At 49.4% G+C, this 24,443-nt stretch overlaps 1 protein-coding gene across 2 annotated transcripts; it reads right to left on the reverse strand.

The window, feature by feature from the left end:
• Positions 1-455: 455 nt before the first annotated feature.
• On the reverse strand, positions 456-24,443 carry KPNB1 (karyopherin subunit beta 1). Of its 2 annotated transcripts, XM_066567182.1 has the most exons (22): positions 24,317-24,442; positions 24,004-24,062; positions 20,764-20,946; positions 17,660-17,860; positions 15,629-15,781; positions 14,997-15,056; positions 14,808-14,897; positions 13,806-13,916; positions 11,524-11,625; positions 10,470-10,694; positions 9,635-9,826; positions 8,991-9,121; positions 7,905-8,052; positions 7,568-7,639; positions 5,467-5,611; positions 4,786-4,868; positions 4,048-4,155; positions 3,237-3,380; positions 2,653-2,758; positions 2,015-2,129; positions 1,247-1,408; positions 456-700 (listed from the first exon to the last, which is right to left on the reverse strand). In XM_066567182.1, coding segments are annotated over exons 1-22 (2,631 nt in total). In that variant the 5' UTR covers positions 24,357-24,442; the 3' UTR covers positions 456-699. The 2 variants fall into 2 exon arrangements, with proteins under 2 accessions (XP_066423279.1, XP_066423278.1); XM_066567181.1 differs by lacking the exon at positions 456-700 and having other exon boundaries at positions 1,243-1,408; positions 24,317-24,443.

A 24,443-nucleotide genomic window follows, 5' to 3' on the forward strand; every position in this document is an offset into this window, starting at 1 on the left:
CAGCTGAACCCTTAAATTTTGTATATTTTAGATTTTTTTTTGTCTTTTTTTTTTGTCTTTTTTTTTTTTTTTTCCCGGAATTTTTTTTTTTGTAATTTTGGGAAAAAAAAAAAAAAAGAGAGAGAAACTGCAATGAAATCTTTTTTTTTTTTTTTTTTTTTTTGGGAAGTTGAGAATGTGGATATGACCTCACTCACACACACTCACTCCTCCTGAAACTCCTTCTCTCTGCTCTGGGATTTGCCTCATCCCGGAGACTCCCAAATCCCTGGGAAAATCCCAAATCCCTGGGAAATTCCCAATTTTCCACCTCTCTCTCTCTCTCTCCAGCAGCCAAAACCTCACAGAGCACCACTTTAATCCCAATTTTCCCCGTTTTTCCCTCATTTTCTCCTCCGAGCTCAGCCGCTCTTGGGCTGGAGGGAATTTTGCTTTTTTCCCCCTTTTATTTGGAATTTTTAGGGCACAGAATTCCCTCCTGGATGCCGGGGGTCACCAAAGGTTGGGATTTTTGTTCCGAGCCTCACTCACGCATCCTCAGCATCCTCTCATTCCCAAACATTCCGCACACGTCCTCACTCCCGGGGCTTTTGGGGGGTTTTGTAGGAGATTGGAGATTTTTCCTTTTTTTTTTCTTGGTGTTGTTGTTGGTTTTTTAATCCAGTGGGGGTCCTCAGGTGTCGTCCCAATGGTAACAGATCTGGAAAAGGGAAAAGGAAAAGGGGATTTAGGGCGGGAAAAAATGGGATTTTGTGGGGGAGAAAATGGATTTGGGGAATTCAAGAGGGGAAAGGGAATTGAGGGGGGAAAAAAGGGGGAAAAGGAATTCAGAGAAAAAAGGGGAGTCAGGAGGAAGAAGGGAATTCAGGGAGTTAAAGCCCTGGAAGTGTTTAAAAACGTGGGAATGGGGCTCTTGGGCTGGACTCCACCTTGGAGACTTTCCCAAATTTAACAGTCCAGGATTACAACAAAGAGACCCCAAACCTGAACACCTCAAATCAACAGATAATAATAATAAAAAAAAAAAAAGTGAGGGAAAAGATTGGGTTGAATTCAATCTCAGAGACTCTTCCAACTTTAAAATTGAGAAAAGTCAACTTTGTAGGGTGAAAAGACCCCCAAATGCGGCTTTTTTTCCCCCAAAAAAAGCAGGAAAACAGAACTTTGGGATCGTGACTCTTCCAAGGCTAAGCTGAGCCAATTCCATGATGTTTTAGGTGGGATAAAAAGGGGGATGAGCCCTCACCAAGCTTGGTTCTTGAGTTTCCTCAGCTCTTTCGTGGCCCAGGTCGCGAGGGTTTTAGTTTTGTTCGTCTTGGATCTCCTCCCCTCCGTTAGCAGCTCGTGGATCATGGGTCTGGCTTCTACTAATTTCAGGACATCCTTCCCAAAAGCTGTACACAAATCCCTGGATGCAGAGGAGAATTGGGAAATAAACCCCATGTGAGTGGCACAAAATGCTGGTCGGGGGCTGATTTTGGGAAAATCGCAGTTAGAAATGGGATTAAAAACGCTCCAGTTCTTGGCCAAAGGTTGATTTCGCCATAATTCTCCTTCAATTCAGCAGGAGAAATGAAAACGCCTCAACCTGGCTTTCTCTGTTACCTAAGGATGAGGATTTTTTTTGGTTCTAAACTCCTGGAAAAATCCTAAATCTGGGATTTCTGTGACGAGTTTCTCACCTTCAGAACCGCTTCACACCTTGAGCCAAACACCCGAAGCCCAACCCCAAAACTGACACTAAAAACTCCAGAGAGGCAGGAAAAAAGGGCAGATTCCAGAATCTGAACCTGGCTTCCTCTGTTCCCTAAGGATGCGGGTTTTGGGCACTGAGCACCTGGAAAAATCCTAAACCTGGGATTGTGGTGATGATTCTCTCACCTGCGAAATCCCTTCCCTCCTGGAGCCAAACACCCAACTCCAACCCCAAAAGGGACCCGGAAAGCCTCAGGGAGGCAGGAGAAGGGGGAGATCCCAGGATTTTTCCTGGGAGGAGCGGGCGGGGAGGCCTCACCCGATGAGCCCCGCGGCGCAGGCCACCACCCCGTCCGTGTGGTCCTCGTCCCCCGCGATGTGGTCGATGTAGGACAGGATGAATTCCACCCTGGGCTGCACCAGCATCACGTCAGCTGCAGGGCAGAGGCCTGGTCAGAGCTTTGGCTGCGCTTGGGATGCTCCCAAAAAACAGCCCGGGGCCCACCTGGACCCTCCCTCTGGGGAGCGGAAACGATCCCGGATTGTTTGGGGTTTTTGCTGTGGCAGGGATGTGAGAACCCCACAAGGAGGCTCAGGGGGGCTCCTGGATCCCTGGAAATGTCCCAGGAATGTGGGGATGTGGCACTGGGAGTTCAGGGAAAAAAGAAAATTCGGGGAATCAACAGGAGAAAAGGGAATTCAGTGAATTAAGGGGAAAAAGAAGGAATTCAGGGGGGAAAAGGGAATTCATGGGGGAAAAGGGATTCAGGGGAGTAAGGGCAAAAAAAGGAGATGTGGTTTGGAGGTGACACTGGACGATTTCAAAGGAAGGGAAGGAGCAGGGACACGACAACCCCAAAAGGAGGCCTGGGGAGGTTTGCATCGGGTGTCTGGGAATATCCAGCACGCCAGGAGGTGGCTGGTTTCCAGGGTGGATCCCACAGGGCTCCCACTCACGGTGCACGTTCTCCTGGTCTCCCTTGAGGCCCTGGATGATGCCCGTGTAGGCCTCCAGGCAGCCCTCGCGCAGCTCGTTCAGGTAATCCACCATGTCGTAGTCGGACTGGGGACAGACACACGGACACAGCCCTGCCTTCAGCTCCAGCTCCCACATTTCCCAGACTCTGCACTCACACGGAGCGTCAGCACGTTCTGCTCGCAGCTCAGGCACACAAAACAATCCCTTTCCACCCCAGGGCCAAGGACAACCTTGCAGCTTCAGGCCCAAAAGTGTGAACAACACAAAGGCCCAAAAAGTGTGAACAAGGCAAATTGAGGGGAGCAATCTGCGAGGATGGGACTGCATAGCCTGTAAATGGACAATTAACCCCAATATGGAAATGGACCAAACTTGTAAAAGTGAGAAAACTCCTGACTCTGAGTCCATCTTGGGTGTAGCCACGGCCAGGCTCTTGTGCTGCCCAAGGTGTATCCCTGAAGCCTTTTAACAAATCCCTACTTTATTCCTTTAACTCTGCCCAGCCCCTTTAGGCTTCCAGGCGAGACCTTGGGAATGCCCCCTGGGACTGGGCACAGCTCACCTTGTCCACCTGGGCCTGGGATGCCTGCTGGAGGGTGTTGAGCACCACGTCCAGGTACTTCTTGAACTCGCCCCCGATGGCCAGGGCGATGTCCCCGAACACCGAGAGGATCTGCGGCTTCACCGACCTGTGCACGTTCTCATTCTGGGAAAAAAGCCCCAAAAAGGTCCTGGATCGGTGTGGGAAGGGGCAAAGGGAAGGAGGGAATGGCCTCAGGCTGCGCCGGGGGGGTTGTGTGGGGTGCTTCGGAATGCTTCTGCAGGGGAAGGGGTGTCAAATGTTGGAGCAGCTACAGCCAGGGGTTGGAAAATGCCTGGAAATGTCCCAGGAACGTGGGAGAGGGTGGGAAAGGGAGGAAGGAATCCAAAAGGAAGAAAGGAATTTGGAAGGAAGGAATTCAGAATTCAGAAGGAATTCAACAGGAAGGGAGGAAGGGAGGGAGGGAGGAATTTGGAAGGAAGGAAGGAACTTGGAAGGAGTGAATTCAGGAAGGGATTCAGAAGGAATTCAGGGAGAGAATTCAGGAATTCAGGGGGAGCAATGCAGAGTGGGAGAGAGAAAATAATTTGGGAGGAATTCAGGAATTCAAGAAGGAATTGATTTAGGAATTCAGCAAGCTGATAAATGAGACATTCCCCCAGAACCCAACGCCCTTGCCCCCAGCACCTCCTGGCCGCCGTTCAAACCGCGCGGCGTCGCCAAACACGAGACATTCCCGGAGAATTCCTCCCACTTTTCCCAGGCTTCTCCCACCTCCCACTCCCCTGGGAAGAGTGAGCATCCAACTGTTACTCGGGAATCTCCCACTCACCCCCAGGTTCTCCAGGAGCAGCTGCATCACCTCGTCGCAGAAGGGGAGGATGTTGGACTGCAGGGCTCGGCACAGGTCCCCCACCAGCCCCACCGCTGACAGGCAGACCTGCAACGGAGCAGGGATCAGCTCTGGCCTTGGGGATCATCCCCAGGGATTTGGGGTCGTCCCCCGGGAATTTGGGGTCGTCCTGGTGCTCCGGAGGGATGGGAGGGTGATTAAATCCTAAAGGGGATAACGAGCTGGCTGACAGCACGGGGGTGAGGCATGAGGGCAGCACATCCAGGAGTGGCAGGGATTCGGCTTGGAAAAACATCCCTAAATTCCAATTCCAAAGGGGAAATCCCAGACAGGATTTGGGCTGGAAAAACTACTCCAAAATTCCCATGGAGGCCATCAGGATTGATAATCCAAGGGCAAATCCCAGCCAGGATCTGGGCTGGGGAAAAAAACCTCCAAATTCCCCTGGGGGACACCAGGATTTGACATTCCAAGCGGAATTTGCTGCCTTATCCACACTTTTCCTTGGAAGTAACTAAGAAAACCTAAGACACCAAAATTCCACGCTCCAATGTGGTTTGGATTTGAGAATCCTGGGATTGTTTGGGTTGGAAGTGACCCCACTGGATGGGCAGGGACACCTTTCACTATCCCCAAACTCATCCAACCTGGCCCTGGAAAATTCCAGGGGTGGGGCAGCCACAATTTCCCTGGAAAAGGGAGAAATAGGATCCACACCTGGTACTCAGCGTAGTTTTTCAGACCAATCCCAAGGAAAGGTTTGAAGGCATCCATGTACTTCAGGAATTCTCCACCCAGGACTGTGCAGGGAAAACATTCCAGTGAGAAGGAAAATCCCGATTCCTGGCATTTGCCATAAACAATAAATCAGAAATCCCTCAAATTCCACCCAAACCCAGCGAAAACCAACGTTCCACTTGACAACTGAGAACAGTGAAATTCACAAATTCTTACAGGAAATAGTAAGAAAATACACCAGGCCACAATTCCGTGCTCCAAGGTGGTTTAGATTTCAGAATCCCAGGATTTTTTGGGATAAAAAGGACCTTCAAGTGACACCTCTCACTCTCCCAAGCTGCTCCAAGCCCTGTTCAGCCTGGCCTTGGACACTTCAGCCATGTGAACACCCCCAACTCTCCTTTACTGCCTTATCCACATTTTCTTTGGGAATAATAAAAAAATACAAGAAACCAAAACTCCACTCTCTAAGGTGGTTTGGATTTCAGAATCCCAGGATTTCTTGGGTTGAAGGGGACCTTAAAGTGACACCTTCCACTATCCCAAGTTCCTCCAGCCTCGGCCACTTCCATGGACGGAGCCCCCCCCACCTTCCCTGCACCAGAAATTACATTTTTCACCACTTTGCCCAAAATTCCCGGATCCAACCCCATTCCTGACCTTCCACCAGGGTGCTGACGGCCATCAGGGCATCCTCCTGCACCCCCCCGGAGCCGGCCGTGCTCTGGAACATTCTGAGCAGCGACGCCATCACCACGTCCGAGATCTGCAGCGCGTCCTGGTGCTGCACCTTCCGCAGCACGTTCTGAGGGGAAAATCGTGGAAAACGGGCAAAAATCACTGCTTATCCTACAGGTAAAGCACTCCCACAGCCCTGGGTTTGCTCCTTCTGAGGGAAAATTCGTGGAAAATGGGAAAAAATCACTGCTCATCCCTCAGGTAAAGCATTCCCACAGCCGTGGGTGCTGCACCTTCTGCAGCATGTTCTGAGGGGAAAATCGTGGAAAACGGGCAAAAATCACTGCTTATCCTACAGGTAAAGCACTCCCACAGCCCTGGGTTTGCTCCTTCTGAGGGAAAATTCGTGGAAAATGGGAAAAAATCACTGCTCATCCCTCAGGTAAAGCATTCCCACAGCCGTGGGTGCTGCACCTTCTGCAGCATGTTCTGAGGGAAAAATCGTGGAATTTGGGCAAAAATTGCTGCTTATCCTACAGATAAAGCATTCCCACAGCCCTGAGAGCTTTGATAAGGATGAAAGAGCTGCTGTTTGAACCCTTTTGCAGCCAAAAAAATCTGCTTTTGTGGCTGCAAAGTCCTGTTCATTTGGCTGCATTCAGATTTTCCAGCTGAATTTCCCTTTCCTGCTGCATGGGCTGTTCTCAAAGCTTTGCCATGTGTAAGCTGGAATTAAATGTGACCAGCCCAAATTTAGCCTATTAAAAAAAACATAATAATGAAATCCTTTTCTTTTCTGTCGCAGCTGAGCTTGTAGGGGTTGAACCCTTCTGAATTAAAAGTTTAGAAATGCTTGAAGTGGTCAAAATACAACAGTTCCCAGGAAAAGAAAAAAAAAATCCTTAATTTCCAGAAGAACGTAATTATTTAAAGTTTAATTTTGCACTCCACAAAAATGGACTTTGGCTGTTTATATAATTAAGATTTGATTTATGGAATTACCGGATGGTTTGGGTGGGAAGGGAGCTTAAAAATCCCCAAATTCCATGGACAGTAACACATCCCACTAAACCAAGTTGTTTCTTCCAGGGATGGGATTTTCTCACTTAATTTTCAATATTAACAAATGTTTTTTCTTCTGCTGGATGTTCGTAATTGCATTTCCAGCAAAACAACAACAAAAAAAAAATTGGGAAAAACCCCCATATATTTTATCTTTTTAATACTGAAAAAAGTCCCTCTGCTGAGTTTTACTCTGTGGTTTTTTAGCATTTGCTGCAACTGGGTAAAAAATTCAGGTTCAGGTTCTGGGATGATAATAAAAAACCACATTTAGACATTAAAATTGGCATCTTAATTCCACCTCAATTACACTCCCCAGGCAGAGATCAGTGCCCATCCTGTGAGATTCCAGGGCAAAAATTCTCCACTAAAACCCTTTCCAAGGACAGTTTATTCCCATTTCCCATTATTTTCAAAAATTACTGTAAAATTGGAGAGTGAAAGCAAACATGAAGCTTTTGAGGATGAAATTAGGGACAACCTGGGATCAACCTGGAGAGCACCTGGGTTGCTCTGAGCTGATTTTTTGGGGAAAAAAAACCCTTTTTTGAGCAGTATTTGCAGCAGTAAGCACCGCCCTGGTGGCTCCTGCTCATTAGCAGATGTTTAATTGGGAATTCTGAGGACACTCAGAACATTTTAATTGGTGCCATTTGGATCAAGTGCACCGAGCACAAGAGGCAGATGAGGGAATCAAAGCCTTGAGGGAATTTTTGTTGTTGTTGTTGTTGTCTGTGGGATTGTTGAGGCTGTAGCCAACCCAAGAACCAATCTGACAGCACAGACAACCTATAAAATCCCCAGCAGCATTCTTTGAGTCACATTGCCCTGAATTTTGTCACTAGAGCACAACTTAGAGACTTCTGAACCTTGCATCACCTCCCACGTGTCAGCTGGGACCCAAAATCCACTTTTTTCATTCAATTCTCAGCACCAGGAGCTGAGGTTGCAGCTTTAGGGGCACAAAAACACCTCAAAAACCACTTTATTCCCACAGCAAACGCAGGAGAGAGGAACTTACCTGGAGAGTAGCACAGAGAAGAGACTGGAGGTCGTTGAACTGGATTCTGTCAGAGGTGCTCTGGATGTGAGACTGAAACAAGAACAAAATCCCACATGTGAAGAGGCTGCCTGGGATCCTGGCAGCTCCAGGGAGAGCCAGGTTGTACTTTAAATATTTGTTCTTTTCAGATTTCAGAGCACAGGGGCTGTGAAGAAGCTGAATATAGAAACCCTGAGTGGTTTGGGACCTTAAATCCCAAATGGGCAGGGACACCTCCCACCATCCCTGGATTTGGACACTCTCAGGGATAGAGTTTTAAATTTAAATTTTTAATTTTAAATCAGGATTTACCCACCTCCATCTGCAGCACTTGCTGGAGCCTCTCCATGATGACCAGGGTGGTTTTTTGGACAGCAGGATAACAGTCCTTGGCACTGTTTTTCACTATTTCCATCAGGGATTCATAGGCAGAACTCCTCAAGTTATTCTGGTGTCCATCAGGTCTGCAACAGAAGGAGGAAGATTTGCAGCTCCAAGTGCTTGGAAACAGATTTTTTTTAATTTTAGTAAACCAGCAACAGCTCCATTTGAGTGCTGTGACAAGCAGGAGCCACTTGAAAAGCCTTGAAATAAAGGGAATTTGTGAAGCCGCTTCTGGCAGTTTTCTTTCTAACGATTTTCAGTTTTTGAAATGATTTTCAGCAGCTCTCACAACAAGGAGAGGGACAGAAGGAGCCTCGGAGTTGGTGTCAGGTGAGCAGCACTTCAGAGCCCCTCCCCAGCCACCCCTGAGGGTGTGAAATTTGGAATTGAGGCACCTGAGATGATTGATGGGCTCCAGAGCCTTGAGCCAGACACTCCACTCCTGGCTGGATGCAAATGAAGACAGGGAAAGAGTTTAAATTTTGAACTGGGACAAGGCTTTAAGGAGAATCAGCAGCAAAAAGAGCTCCATCAGTCCATGGAGCTGATCCAGGGATTGAACCTGGAGCTGTCAGATTTATGTGACCTTCGAGCCACCATAAAATTTGAGTTTTCGCCTTTTTTTTCCCCCTGCATCTGAGAGCAAAATATTTTCCCTCAGATGTGAGGGGAAAATGTGAGGAAAAAATGGAGGAGTCGTGAGGGGAAAATGGGGGAGATGTGAGGGGAAAATGTGAGGGGGAAATGGGGGAGATGTGAGGGGAAACGGGAGAAATTTGAAGGAAAAGGGAGAAGGGACACTTCTGGACTTCCTAAAACCAGATATGGACAAAATTATGAGAAATTATTCAGTGGGAAGAGCTGTTTTCCTGGGATTTGCATCCTCTGTTCCTCTGGGGTTTTTTATACCAACTAAAGCCACGTTTTAATCCAACACCAGATCTCAGCTGCCAAGAAGAGCCTGAGAGGGTGGAGCGGGAAATAAATGAGAAAAGGCTTTCTGGAGAGGCTGCTTTACCTGTCTGCAGTCTCCAGCAGTTTCTGCACTATCAGCTCAAAGGAGGAGGATAAGCAGTAGGTTGCTGGTTCTTCCTGATCATCAGCCACATCTGCAGCTTCATAGGCAGCTTCAGCAAGGCTGGAGAAGGCCTGGGACACAAGATATCAAAATGTCCAACTTGAGGGAAAATGGGGGAGACGTGAGGGGGAAACGGGGGAGATCCGTGAGGGGAAAACGGGGGAGATCCGTGAGGGGAAAACGGGGGAGATCCGTGAGGGGAAAACGGGGGAGATCCGTGAGGGGAAAACGGGGGAGATCCGTGAGGGGAAAACGTGAGGGAAAAAAGGAGAGATTTGTGAGGGGAAACGGGCAAGATTTGGACAGCCAAGACCAAACAGCCTTAAGGAAAGTCTGGATATTAAGGAAAATTCCCTCATGGAAGAAGTCCCAGGCATCTGCACAAGCTGCCTGGAGCAGGGCTGAACTGCCAGTCTCTGGAATTGCCCACCAAATTCACAGATGAGCACAGAAGAGCCAGCACAATTCAGCGCTGCTGCTGGCAGAACGCTCAGACCTGGTGTCACCAAAACCCTTCCAGATCCCACCGGGAGCTGCTTTTCCCACTGGGTGTGGGTTGCTGCGGGGTTTGGGGGGCTCCTCACCCAGCAGACGTTGGTGGCCACCCGGGGCTCGGCGCTCAGCCCCTCCATCAGGCACTGCAGCAGCGGGGCCAGGTAGATGTCGTTGATGGCGGCCTCGGGCAGCATCTCGCAGATCCTGCCCACGGTCCAGGCTGTCGTGTCCCTGACCACCACGCTGGGATCCTTCATCAGCTCTATCAACGTTGGCATGGCCTGGAAGGAGCCAGGAGAAACCACGTGAAGGGAAAAAAAATTTCTCCTACAAATAACCATGCAATTTTAAACTCTACAAACCCCCAAACAAGAGATTTTTACCTCCAAAACCAGATTACACCCTCCTGATTTTCCTCAAAAGAAACCCTCAAAACCCCCACAAAACTCAGGCTCCAGAAGCCTCCAAAACAGATGACATCCTTTTGATTTTCCTTAAAATACGATCATGTAGAAACCAGACATTCTCTCTTAATTAACCCAGTGATTTTGGGCTCTAAAACCCTACAAAACTCAGGCTCCAGAAATGTCCTAAACAGGTGACATCCTTCTGATTTTCCTTAAAATAAGATCAATTAACCCAGCGATTTTGGGCTCTAAAACCCTACAAAACTCAGGCTCCGGAAACGTCCAAAACAGGTGATATCCTCTGATTTTTTTTTAAATAAGAGCATGTGGAAATCAGACATTCTCCTCCAGACAACCACAAGACTTTTAGCTCTAGCAGCCCCTAAAAAGGGCATTTTTACCTCCAAAACCAGATGGCACCCTCCTGATTTTCCTCAAACGAAAACCTCACGCAAACCGAACAGCCTCCCCTGAAGACCCGCAGGATTCTGAGCTGCAGGCCGTGCCCAGCACTGACCTGTATGACCAAAGGCTTGAGCTGGTTGGGCTCGGGCCCCTCCAGGATGCAGCCGAAGGCCATGACGGCCGCGTCGCGGTACCTCCAGTCGGGGTTCTTGATGTGCTCCTTGATGAAGGGCAGCACGTGCGGGACGATGTCGTCCTCGCAGCACGTGGCCAGCAGCATCAGGCACACCCCTGCTGCCTTGCAGGGGTTCCAGTCGTCGTCGTCGTCGTTCTCATCCTGCGGGAAGAACATCACCCGGCGATGCAATGAAGTTGAACTTTAGTTTTTCTCAGATTTTGTGCTGCTTTACAGTGTGGGTCTGAGATACATATTAAGGGTTGGTGAGCTCTCTTCACAGAGCAGGGAGATAAAATAATTCCTTTTACAGCTTGGGAACAAGGACAACCATACAAGTTACAGGAGCATATTCTGTCAGGAATAGAGGGAATCACCAAACCTCTCTGGGAACCGCAAATCTTGGGAAGCACAGCTCCAATAAATCCCTGGAAGTGTTTAACAGGAAGTAAATAAACCTAGGCCTCAATAATTCCAGGGATTGGGAGCTCACAGGAAGCTGTGGAATATTTGGTTTAATATTCCAAATAGGAATAGAGGGAATCACTAAAACCCTCTGGGAACCACAAATCTTGGAAGCACAGCTCCAATAAATCCCTGGAATTATTTTAGATATAGTTTAACAGGGACTAAGGCCTCAAAAATCCCAGGAACTGGAGCTCAGATGAGGCAGGGGCTGTGCAATATTTGGTTGAATATCCCAAATATTCTTTCAGGAATACAGGGAATCACCAAACCCTCTGGAAACCACAAATGCTGGGATGTGATCAGGGAAAAAAAGGAGGCAAGTCCCAGTCTCAGCCCAAAAATTGCTGCATCACTGGCTCAGAGTGGTGCATGAAAGCTCATCACAGACCAGGGACTGCCGCCTCCTGAGGCATTTTGGGGATCCAAAAGGGATTTTGAGGAATCCAAAACCCCATTCCCGAAGGAGCCAGGGGGGCAGGAAGAGCTCCTGAGCTGCAATTCCCTCAAGGAATGTGGCACTCACCTGTTTCGTTAAGGTCTGGGTTAGGATAGGGACCAAATACTGCAGTGCCCCCTTGGCGTAGAACTTGCTGGTGTGCTCTGGGGGCCGTCCTTGTTCTGCTGCCTGCAGGGGAAAAGAAGAGGTGAAAAGTTTATTTTCATCAATATTTTTATCTGGTTTTATATATTTTTTTCAGCATTAAAAGGCTGAATGATCAACTCCAGGAGGCATAAATTCCCTTTTTCCCCCCCCCTCCTCCCCAGCACAAATTCTGAGCTGCCTCAAGGGCACTTTGGCACTGAGGTAAATATTCCAAAATCCACTTTAAATATTCCAAAATCCACTTTAATTCCTCATCCCTCCTCACAGGGCACAATTATCCCCATTTTCACTTGGCTGTCAGGTGCAATTACCAAGTGACCCCGAGGTGAAGGAGCAAAAGGTTTGGAGCAAATAAACCCCACCCCACTGCTGCTGCCTGTCCTTTTATCCTTGATTTTTATATTTTTTGGGAATGCAAGCATAAATATAGATTTAGCTGCTTTTAAAAAAATGGATGTGATTCATGCACAGCCCTTCAAAGTTTCAGCTGTTATTGATCTCCACAGACAATTTCTGCAAACAGCATCTGCACGCAGAACAAACTCCCCAAATTCCTCTCCAGCCCCAGCCATTCCACAGGATAATTACTTTTATTTCATCCAGAATTCCAGGTCTGACTCATAAATCATGGATTTTAGGGAATGTGTACCATCTTTTGGAAGAAAAACTCTGTCATAACCACGGCAGACCCCAAAATTTTGGGCATTATTTCATTAATCCCACGGATTATTTCCAGGAAAAGCATGGGAGAGCTCTGTGATAGGAGCTACATGTGGATTTAGGTGGAAATAGGGAATAAGAATGGTAAAATTGGGTTATTTGAACAAAACCCACCAGGCTGGAGAGAAGCTGGGATGGTGGGAGGTGTCCTTGCCCATGGCTGGGATTTAAGGTCCTCCCAACCCAAACCATGTCAGGATTTTGGGATTAACAGGAATTCTGAATGCAGTGTCAGCTAAAAACCTCCAATTTACCTGGGGGGAGCAGGACCTGGGCCAGAACCAAGTGAGGAGCTAAAAACTCGAGTCCCAAATGAGGAACTAACTCCCAAATCAGCAGCTAAAAAGTCCCAAAGGGGAAGCCAAAACTTGAACTCCCAAATGAGCAAAAAACTTCCAAAAGGAGCCAAAAATCCCCAAAGGAGGAGCAAAAACTCAACTCCCAAAGGAGCCAAAAAACTCCCAAAGGAGGAGCTAAAAACCCCCAAAGGAAGAATTTAAAGCTCCCCAAAAAGAGGAGCCAAAATCTCTTTTAGGGCTTTTCAGGTGGAGCTGTGAGCCCAAAACCAGTCAGGAATTTCTCCATTTCCCCCCAGGAACGGCAGGAGGAGCTCCCAGGGTGGCCAAAGCCAGGAACGGCAAATTTCAGGGGAAGAGCAGGGGATCCCAGGGGATGGATGAGGGGAAGGATGAGGGCATGGATGAGGGGATCTCAGGGGATGGATGAGGGGATCTCAGGGGATGGATGAGGGGAATCTGAGGGGAAGGATGAGGGGAATCTGAGGGGAAGGATGAGGGGAATCTGAGGGGAAGGATGAGGGGAATCTGAGGGGAAGGATGAGGGGAATCTGAGGGGAAGGATGAGGGGAATCTGAGGGGAAGGATGAGGGGAATCTGAGGGGAAGGATGAGGGGAATCTGAGGGGAAGGATGAGGGGAATCTGAGGGGAATCTGAGGGGAATCTGAGGGGAATCTGAGGGGAATCTGAGGGGAATCTGAGGGGAATCTGAGGGGAATCTGAGGGGAATCTGAGGGGAATCTGAGGGGAATCTGAGGGGAATCTGAGGGGAATCTGAGGGGAATCTGAGGGGAATCTGAGGGGATTGATGAGGGGATTGATGAGGGGATTGATGAGGGGATTGATGAGGGGATTGATGAGGGGATTGATGAGGGGATTGATGAGGGGATTGATGAGGGGATTGATGAGGGGATTGATGAGGGGATTGATGAGGGGATTGATGAGGGGATTGATGAGGGGATTGATGAGGGGATTGATGAGGGGATTGATGAGGGGAATCTGAGGGGAATCTGAGGGGAAGGATGAGGGGAAGGATGAGGGGAAGGATGAGGGGAAGGATGAGGGGAAGGATGAGGGGAAGGATGAGGGGAAGGATGAGGGGAATCTCAGGGGATTCCCAGGGGATGGATGAGGGCATGGATGAGGGGAATCCCAGGGCATGGATGAGGGGACCCCAGCCCCACCTCGGAGGCCTCGATGGCCAGGTCCATCTCCTCGTCGCACACGTTGGACCAGAACTCGATGCCCTGCAGAGCCACCTCGTCTATGTCGCTTTTCATCGCCTCAATCGTGATCTGCCATGCCAAAAAAAAGGAGATTTTAGGGATTGATCCTGCCTGGAATTCATCCTGGTTTGTGGGAGATCAGGAGGAGATTGGGGATTGGGGGAAATTCAAATTATTGAGGTTGAAAATTACAAATCGGATTTTTCGCCCTTATTTTATCACCTCGAACTGAGGTTTTTGTCCCATTTGGAATTTCAAGGATGTGGTTTTTAGGGATTGGGATTCCCAGGGATACAAAGGAAAATCAGGAATGGAAATTTTTAAAGAGATGGCCTTGAGAGAAATAAAAATGGAAAACAGAAACAGAAATTGAGGGAGATTTGGGAAATAAACATGAGAAATATAAATAAGGGAAATCACAGAAATAAACATGACAAATATAAATATGAACAAAGGAAAATCGGAGAAATAAATGTGAGAAATACCAATACAAGTACAGAGAGAGCAGAGAAATAAATATGAGAAATACAAATGGGGGAAATCACAGAAGTATAAGTAGAGGAAAATCAAGAAAATAAATATCAATATAAACACAGGGAGATCAGCCAAAAAGAGTGAGAAATATAAATTCAAATGGGGAGAAATCAGAGAAATAAACCTGAGAAATAAAAATACAAATGGGGGAAAATACGAGCAGAGAAAAATCAGAGAAATAAATATGAGAATTAGAAATAAAATTTACTTATTATAAATAAATAATTCATTATAGATTAATTTAATATCTTACTTACATATTATTAACATCTATTATTATACCAGTGTATAAATATTATTATACTATTACATTATATTAATATATGCTAATTATATATGAAATTAATACATGTTCACTAGAAATAGATAAATAATTTTATTATTAATTATTAAAATTATTTTATAAATAAAACATAAATCACTCACAGCAAAGAGGGCAGGCCCCATGTAGGTCTCCATATATTGATAATAAAGGGACATTATCTTCACCAGGTTCTGTAAGGCAGCCACTCGTACCTGGGGCAGAGAAAAATGCCCAATTTCACACAATTTTCTTATTTTTAGCGTATTTTTGGCAGGCAGATTCCCCAGGAAGGGAGTTTTGAATTTACTCACCCTTGTGTCTGGACACTGTGTGGCTTCACAGACTACTTGCATAATAAAGTGCCTTTCAGACTGAAAAAAAAGAGAAATAAAAGAACCTTAAAAGGGGTTCAAAGAAGAATTTAAGCTTTTAAAGGCTCCCCAGGGAGGGTGAATTTAGGTCTGGACCAGCACAGACACAGGGCACCACTCCCTGCTCTACTTTAAACCATCTTCCCCCCAAAGTGGGAATATTTTCCCCCCAAAATGGGTCTATTTTTCCCCAAAAGTGAAGTGGTTTTTTCCACCAAAATGGAAATTTTTTCCCCCCCAAAACGGAAATCCAAAACTTCCATTTCAAGGCTGTCCAAAATAAAGACACAGCAGAACTTCAGAATTCAAAAATCGTGCTGGTCCCTGAATTATTTCAGCAATTTCTTAAAAAAAAAAAGGGGGGGAAAAAAAGGGAAAAAAGAAGGAAAGAAAGGGGAAAGGTCCAGTGCTCCCCTCCCTGGCCAGAGCTGGATCCAAGTCTCAGTTTCCACAGGATTTATCCATCAAAACTCAGCGTGGTGCATGAACCCTCATCACTGACCGTGGATCAGCAGCTCCCCCTGCAATCCCTCCCCAAGATTTTGGCTTTTTTGGAGTTTTGTTTTCCTCACCTCTTTGTCAAAGTTTGCTTTGGTGAATTCCAAAGAGTTCAGGAGTGCGTTGGTAGCTGCAAGCTTCACATTGTTGCTGGGCTCCTCCTTTCTCATTCCCTGGATTATGGCAGTCAGGATTTCATTGGACTTGTCCTGGAGCTGCTCTGGATCCTGAAAAAAAATATTAAAAAAAATCTGGATAAAGTTATTTATTCTTTAAATAGATTTTTTAAATTTATTTATTATTTAAATAGATTTTTTTCTGTTTCCAAGCAGTAAAATCTACAAATAAAAGGGATTTTTTTTGGTCAGGATCTACAAATAAATGTTTTTGAAAAATTTTAGGATAAACCAGGAAATCATGGGAAATCCAAGGAATTCCTGCAGCACTTGGGATGGGAAGGAGAAGCCTGAACTGAGCACAAATCCTCCAGAAATCCCCTGGCCAGAGGAAATTCCAGATTTTCCAGCCCAGGGAGGATGCCAAGGCTGATCCCCGTTTTCTCTGGGACGTGGATGCTGAGCTGAGGTTTTCCCTCAGCCCTGTGGGGACACGGAGGCTCCGCATTCCCTTCAGGAATGGTGACCTGGATTTGGGGTGGAAAGGAGGTCAGGCCTTCCAGGAACCTGCCTGGAGCTGCCAGCAGGGGGAAAATCTCCTGGAAACCAGGGAATCCCCTCCAGAGCCGCAAAAATCTCCTGGAAATCAGGAATTCCTTAAGGCTGGGAATCATCAAAGCATCACCAAAGTTTCCTGGGAATCCAAATGTCAGGAAAGCCCTCCAAGATAATTTTAAAGTCTCCCGGAAATCAGGATTTCCTTAAGGCTGGAAAAGCCCCAGACCATAAAAATCTCCTGGGAATCCTTAAAAAACAAAAAATCCAACTTAAAAAGCCCCAATCCAACATCCAACCAAAAAAGTCCAACCTAAAGAACTCAATCCTAAACCCAGCCCAACCAATCCGAAAAACTTCAACCCAAAATCCCATCCAAAGAATCCAAGCCAAAACCCAACCCTAAATCCAACCCAAAAGATCCAAAAAACTCCAATCCATCCCAAAATGCAACCCAAAGAATTCACCCCAAAGAATCCAAAAAACTCCAACCCAAAGAACCAATCCAACTCAAAATCCAGCCCAAAGAATCCAAGAAACTTCAACCCAAAGAATCCAAAAATCTCCAACCCAAAGAATGGAACCCAAAGAATCCAAAAATCTCCAACCCAATGAATTGAACCCAAAGAATCCAAAATCTCCAACCCAAAGAACTGAACCCAAAGAATCCAAAAATCTCCAACCCAAAGAATCCAAAAATCTCCAACCCAAAGAATCAAACCCAAAGAATCCAAAAAATCTCCAACCCAAAGAATCCAAAAAATCTCCAACCCAAAGAATCGAACCCAAAGAACCCAAAATCTCCAACCCAAAGAATCCAAAAAATCTCCAACCCAAAGAATCCAAAAAATCTCCAACCCAAAGAATCGAACCCAAAGAACCAAAAATCTCCATCCCAAAGAATCCAAAAATCTCCAACCCACAGAACGGAACCCAAAGAACCAAAAATCTCCAACCCAAAGAATCCAAAAATCTCATACCCAAAGAATCCAAAAATCTCCTACCCAAAGAATCCAAAAATCTCCAACCCAAAGAATCCAAAAATCTCCAACCCAAAGAACCCAAAAATCTCCTACCCAAAGAATCCAAAAATCTCCAAACAAAAGAACCCAAAAATCTCCAGCCCAAAGAATGGAACCCAAAGAACCAAAAATCTCCAACCCAAAGAACCAAAAATCTCCAACTCAAAGAATCCAAAAAATCTCCGACCCAAAGAATCCAAAAAATCTCCGACCCAAAGAATCCAAAAAATCTCCAACCCAAAGAATCCAAAAATCTCCAACCCAAAGAACCCAAAAATCTCCAACCCAGAGAACGGAACCCAAAGAACCCAAACATCTCCAGCCCAAGGACCCCAGCCACCCATCGCAGGCCGTGACGGCCTCCGCGCTATCCCGGCCGCAGCCCCGCAGCCCCAGCGCCCCGGGCACTCACGATGTCCTGGCAGATGTAGCCGATGGCCTCGAGCGTGGACTCCTTCATGTGCTCGGTGCTGTGCTGGTTGGTGACGTTGGCCACCAGCTGCGGGATCAGCTCGGGCCACTGGTTCATGGGGATCTCGGCGCAGGCGATGCCGGCCACGCACTGCGACGCCGAGCTGGGCCGGTACGTCTCTGTGCCCAGCGTCTGCAGCACCTGCGCCGCACAAACGGGCATCAGGGACCGGCCACAGATCACCGGGAACCGGGAAAGACCGGCCACAGATCACGGGGAACCGGGAAAGACCGGCCACAGATCACCGGGGAACCGGGAAAGACCGGCCACAGATCACCGGGGAACCGGGGAAAGACCGGCCACAGATCACCGGGGAACCCCGCAAAACGCTGCTGGGAACCCGCACAAACGCTGCTGGGAACCCCAAAAACGCTGCTGGGAACCCCCCAAAAGCGCTGCTGGGAACCCGCACAAATGCTGCTGGGAACCTGCAGAAACGCTGCTGGGAACCCCAAAAACGCTGCTGGGAACCCCCCAAAAGCGCTGCTGGGAACCCCAAAAACGCTGCTGGGAACCCGCACAAATGCTGCTGGGAACCTGCAGAAACGCTGCTGGGAACCCCAAAAACGCTGCTGGGAACCCCGCACAAACGCTGCTGGGAACCCCAAAAACGCTGCTGGGAACCCCCCAAAAGCGCTGCTGGGAACCCCCCAAAAGCGCTGCTGGGAACCCCCCAAAACGCTGCTGGGAACCCCAAAAACGCTGCTGGGGACGCCAACAGCCCGGCTGGGACTGCCGGGCTAAAGGTTCAACAAATCGCGGTTGAATTCGCCCCAAAAAGGAAATTTTTTAATGCTAAAATTATCTTGGTAGTTTTGTAATGCATTGGGATCGATCAGGAAGATTTTTGGTGGTGGAATTTGGGAATTTTTCCTTAACTTTCTGGTGAAAGTTCAACAAATCGGGGTTGAAATCAACACGAAAAGCAAATTTTTAAATGCCAAAATTATCTGTGTCATTTTGTTGGACATTGGGGTTGATTTTTGGTGGTGGAATTTGGGAACTTTTCCTTAAAATAACGGAGGGAGGGGGATGCATTTTTCCAGCTTTTCCTGTTATACACCAGTAAAATTTTCTTTAAAAAACAGAGGCAGGGGTTTGCACTTTTCCATCATTTTTAGTTATACACCAATAACTTTCTCTAGAAAACAGAGGGATTTTTTCAGCATTTCCCAGTCATACGCCAGTAAAATTTTCTTTAAAAAGCAGAGGGAGCGGTTTTCACTTTTCCATCATTTTTAGTTTTACACCAGTAACTTCCTCTAAAAAATGGAGGGAAATGGGATGAACTTTTTTCAGCATTCCCAGTTCTACACCAATAACTTTTAAAAAAAAAATAGAGAGGGAAATGCTTTTTTTTTTTTTTTTGATCATTTCCACTTGAATACCAATAATATTTTCTATAAAAAATAGAGGAAGGGATTAGCCTTTTTCCAGCACTTTTGGTTATACACCAATGAAACTTTCTTTAAAAAACAAAGACATGAGAATTAATTTTTTCAGCATTTCCAGTTACACACCACCAACATTTCCTTTCAAAACTGGAGGGAGTGGGGTGCATTTTATCAGCATTTCCGGTTCCACACCTTCATTTTCCAAGTTTCCACCTAAATGTTGGGTTTTTGGTGTTGAAAACAGCAACAAATTGTTCAATTCCAGTGCACAGGGACAGCTCCTGATCCCAGTAACATTCCATGGAAATAAAGGACCAAAGGTGCTCCCTCATCTCGCACCCAAATTCAGCCCCTGCTGCGCCTGCCCCTGATCCCTGCCATGTCCAAGGCCAGACTGGGCCTGGAGCACCCCGGGCGAAGGAAAGGTGGGAGCTGATGGAATTCAGGGTTCTCCCCACCCAAATCGTTCTGGGACTCTCGGGAGCGACTCTGTTTACACACAGAAAATAAACACAAAGCTCAGGGCCGAGCTGAGTCAGTCACAGAGCGCTGCACAAATCCCAGCACCGCTTTTTGCTCCCATCAGCCAAAACGAAACAACAAAGCACTGAGCCACCACTTCTGTCCCTGCAGGCTCTGAACTCCAACCGGGCAAAGAGCATCCTCGGGAAAACGCACCAGTTTTTATTCATTTTCTATCTGGAACTTGTCATTTTTCTCCCCCATTTTTCACTTTTAAAACTTGCTGGGCCTCATGTGAACGTTGCTCAGGCTCATTTCAAAGATGCTGATGGGGAGTGGAGAGCACTTTGGGAAGATCCTCCTCAGAAAGGGAAGAAAAATCTTCCTCAAAAAGCATCTCCTGCAGAAAAATCAACGCCCAGCCAGGCTGCAAGGGAAACCATGGAATCCTGGAATGGTTTGGGTGGGAAGGGACCCTAAAACCCACCCAGGGCCACGGGCAGGAACATTTCCCACTCTCCCAGGGGCAGCCACAGCTGCTCTGGGCAATCCCTGCAGCGTTTTTAGAGCTTCACTGTAGAAACTTCTTCCTTTAGCTCCTCTAAACCAATCCTCTTCCCTGCCAGAACCTTCCATAAATCCCAAACATCCTGAGCTGGAAGGGATCCACAGGGAGCACCCAGCCCAGCTCCCATCCCTGCAGGACACCCCAAAATCCACCCTGTGCACCCCTGGCAGCTCTGAGAGCTTTGGGATCATCATCCCTCCTTGGGGAGCTGTCCCAGTGCCCAAAAACCCTCTGGGGAAACCCCAAAACCCAACCCAACAGATCCAACCCCAAACTGCTGGAGCTCTGAGAGCTTTGGGATCACCACCATTCCATGGGGAGCTGTCCCAGTGCCCGAACAGCCTCTGGGGGAAACCCCAAAACCCAACCCAACAGATCCAACCCCAGAGTTCTAACAGCTTTGGGATCACAAGCATCCCATAGAGAGCTGTACCAGCACTCAACCAACCCCTGGGGGAAGATCTTAGTCCAAATGCCACCCCAAAACTCATCCGGATGAAACCAACTCCCAGAACTGAGCAGCTGCTCCAGAGGCCAGGAGAAGACTGCTCAGGTGGAGAAGCAGGGGCGACGACCCGAGGCGCAAACGAGGGAACAGGAGGAGCGAGGCCGGGACTTACGAAGTTCTTGACCTCCCTGCGGGCGTTGGCGTCGATGGCGAGCCATCTCTGCTGGTACTGGGCCTTGATGTCGGGGTCCTTGGAGGTCAGCGAGTTCTTGATCTGCAGCCCCGCGGCCACGCGCGCCACCTGGCTGTTGCCGGGGTTGGCCAGCACTTTGGACAGTTCCACCAGGAAGGTGGGCTGCGGAGAGAGCGCGGTCAGCCCCGGCCGGGCCGCGCCGAGGGCACGGGCTCGGCTCCCGGCGGGCAGGGCCGGGCTCCGCGGGCGTGGGGATCCCCTCAGAGCTGACACCGGGGCCCCGCCACCTTCCCTGCTCCTGCCCGCCCCGGCAGCGCCCTCAAATGGGGCCATTTATGGGGCGAAACATGGAGGATCTGGGTGGGAATGATGGAGGAACTCCCTGCTCGCTGCTTGGGCGATTCCACACCCAAACTGGGATTAGTAAAATGGGGAACCTCTGATCTGTGACATTCCAAACTCTCTGCTGACCACAGTGATGATTAACTCCTCAAAATTATAATCAGCCCCTCAAAATTATGATCGACCCCCCCAAAATTACGATCGACCCCCCCAAAAAAGCACCTGGGTGCACACAAAACCCCCTGACATTGGTGCCACTTCCTCTGCTAAAACCTTCAATTTTTAAACCTTTTCTTCTTTCAAACCTTTTTAAAATTTCTTCACATTTCAGAGGCTTCCCCTAAGTCAAGTGTCAGCAGTGAAGTTTTATTTTTTCCTGAATATTTTTCCTCAAAAGCTTTTTGCCTGCTCAGAGAAGCCTTCCTAGAAAATAGTGGGAGCAGATGCATTGCTTTCCAAGCGATTTTCCTAAAAATCTTCTACTTTTTTACAATAAACCCATTTCTAAAATCTTTTAAGAAATCTTAAAATATATCCTTAAAGAAAAAAAAAAAAAAACCAAACTTAAATTACAAAGATTTTGGGGCACCAAAACCCATTTTTAAAACTAACTCAACATTCAAAAGTTGAACAAACAACTCCAGTGCCTTGGACCCCAGGTTTTCAATGCCCAAGCCCAGATCTTGAGATAAAATTGATTTTAGTTGTTCCATCCCAAACTCTTCAAACTGAAGAATTTGGGGTCAAATTCTTGGGGGAAAACTTTAAGAGATGCTGTAAAGCATTAGAAACATTCTAAATTTATAGAAATATTTAGAAATATTCTAAATTTAATGCAATAGAATAAACCCTACGAACAGAGCCCACTAAACCACTTCAAACCAAATTTTAAATTGTGATTGTATCAAGAGTGAGGAACCAGCTAGAATTAGTTCACAGGACAACCCAGAAGTGTTGCTGCCACCTTGGACAAGAAAACTCCTGAAATTCACAGGTGGAGAAGCATCCTTGGGTTTCTCACTCATAAATTAGCAGGAAAATTTGTCTTTTCATGAGGTTTTGGGGTAAATTCAGCTAAAAAAAAATGAGCAGTATCACAAGAAACCTCAGGTTTGAGAGATAAGGTGAGGGCAGATGTGCCTGACCTGGCGCATCTGCAGAGGTGTCAGGGAACAGCTCAGGTAAAAATGGATAAATTAGCTAAAGGGAGTTAATTAGGGGTGCAGAGGAGGAGGAAGGGGGGAGAGGAAGAGCAGGAGGCTCCAGCAGGGAACTGGGAGATGCTCCCAAAGCCCTGGGGCTCTCCTGCCCCTTCCCTCTCCTGGGAAAGGCTCTTCCCACCCAGGGACCACATCCTGTGGTGGGGACAGGCCTGAATTCCTCATCCTCATCCTCCTGCTTCATCCCCACCCTCATCCTCCTCCAGGACTCAGCCCCCTCCCAGCCTGGACCATTCCCACACAGGTCCTTGGTGCCAGCCCTGCCTCTCTCTCACAAAGCAAAGTAAAAATGAAAGCTTGGAGCAATCCCCCCAGGCAGAGGGGAAAACGAAACCTTGGGAAATCCACATTTCCCCAGCTCTTCCCAGCACCTGGGAATCAGGACCATGAGCAGCTCCTGCCCATCACCCCAAAATCCCTCACACCACAGAGCCCTGGAGCTCCAGGCTCAGCTGGGGCATCCTGAGACGCCCCCAGCACCACCCCAGAGGATTTTCCCTCAAAACTGGTGCTGAGCACAAAGGCTGCATCAATCCTGCCCCAAGGGGAGCTCACCCTCCTCCCAGGAGCGCCACAAACACAGAACCCCCGTGGCTGTCCCAGCTCACAGCGGGCCAGGGGAGGAACTGCTGGGGGTGACAGGTGCCAGTTCTGGGGGTGGCAGCGGGGCTGTGACAAGGACAGCACCGGGACACCGGGACCCAGCACCCCCAGTGCTCCCCAGGGCTGCGGGGAGCAGCCAGGGCTGCAGCCCCAGGCCTTGACTAAGCAAAAACCCTTCTCGAGCAGCACCAGCCTCGAATCCCCTGCTCCAGCACCGCGACTACACCCGGGGCTTTGGGCTTTTTGTTCCCCCTTTCTTTTCTTTTTTCAGACTTCTTTTCTTCCTCAAATCTAAGGTCACCGGGGGTGCAACTCCCCCTGCCCAGCCGCACCTCCCTCCCCACCAGCCGCCCCCGAGCTCCTCCCCAGACTCCCGAAGCTCCGATCCCGCCCGGCCGGGGGGCCCGAGGGGATGCGGCGGGCCCGGTGCGCCGGGCAGCAGGACCGGACAGGGGTCCCGAGGGCACTGGAACGGGGCAGCTGGGCTGGGCGGGGGTCCCACAGGCAGTAAAACCGGACACTGGCACCGGGCAGCAGGGCTGGGCAGGGATCCCGCGGACGGCAAGGCTGGGAGAGGGTCCCGTAGGAGCGGGCGCTAGAACCGGCCGGGGGTCCCGCGGGCGCAGGGCCGGGCGGTAGGAGCGGGCAGCGGGACTGGGCGGGGGTGCGGCGGCACTAGGAGCGAACGGGGGTCCCGCAGGCGCTGGAAGCGGCAGGCGGGGCCGGCCGGGGGTCCCCGCAGGCGGCCGGGCTTTAGGACCGGGCGGCGCCCGGGGCCGCGATGGCCGCGGTGGCCGCACATGGCCCGCGGCCGCTCCCGCACCGGCCCCGCCCCCCGGCCCGGTGCCGCGCGCTGATTGGCTGCCGGGTCCGCAGGGCGCGCTGTGATTGGCCCGCGCGGCCGCCGGGCGCGGGCAGGGGCGGCAGCGGCCATGGCGGCTGGGCCGGGCCGGGCCGGGCCGAGCCGGGCGGGGCGGGGGGGCCGCGGAGCGCTCGGGGCAGCGCCGGCCCCGCCACCGGCCCCGCCACCCCCGGGGCCGCCCCGAGCGCTCACCAGGTTCTCGATGGCCGCCTGCTCCAGGAACTTCTGCGCCGCCTCGAGCTCTGAGCAGTCTGCGGAGGGGAAACCGGCGTCAGCCGCGGCCCAACCGCCCGGGCCCTCAGGCTCCAAGCACGCTCCTTAGCGTGCCCGGGAGCCTCCCCGCCGCCACGGCTCCCGCCCGCCCCACGGCCTCCGCCGCCGCCCACGCCCTCCCCGGGGCTGCGGGCGCCGCCTCGGCCGCCCCGCGGGTTGCGCGGCCCCCGCCCCGCCCGGCCCCGCCGGGCCTGCCCGCCCCGCTGCCCTGAGCCCTCAGCCCGCGCCCTACCCGGCGAGACCGTCTTCTCTAGGATGGTGATGAGCTCCATGGCGGCGGCGTGGCGGCTCCGGCGCCGGCGGGAGGAGGAGGAGGAGGAGGAGGAGGGGAAGGGGAAGGGGGGGGGAAGCGGGGCGGG

This window comes from Molothrus aeneus, chromosome 28 (genome assembly GCF_037042795.1).
Source record: "Molothrus aeneus isolate 106 chromosome 28, BPBGC_Maene_1.0, whole genome shotgun sequence".
NCBI lineage: Eukaryota > Metazoa > Chordata > Aves > Passeriformes > Icteridae > Molothrus > Molothrus aeneus.

What these genes read in the sequence shown, in the direction of transcription:
- KPNB1 (XM_066567181.1), bottom strand. Translation starts at nt 24,356, where the DNA reads ATGGAGCTCATCACCATCCTAGAGAAGACGGTCTCGCCGG. An exon ending in AGGCGGCCATCGAGAACCTG is followed by an intron (nt 20,947 to 24,003) that starts GTGAGCGCTCGG and finishes CTCTCTCCGCAG; the next exon opens with CCCACCTTCCTGGTGGAACT. An exon ending in GCAGGGAGGTCAAGAACTTC is followed by an intron (nt 17,861 to 20,763) that starts GTAAGTCCCGGC and finishes TGTGCGGCGCAG; the next exon opens with GTGCTGCAGACGCTGGGCAC.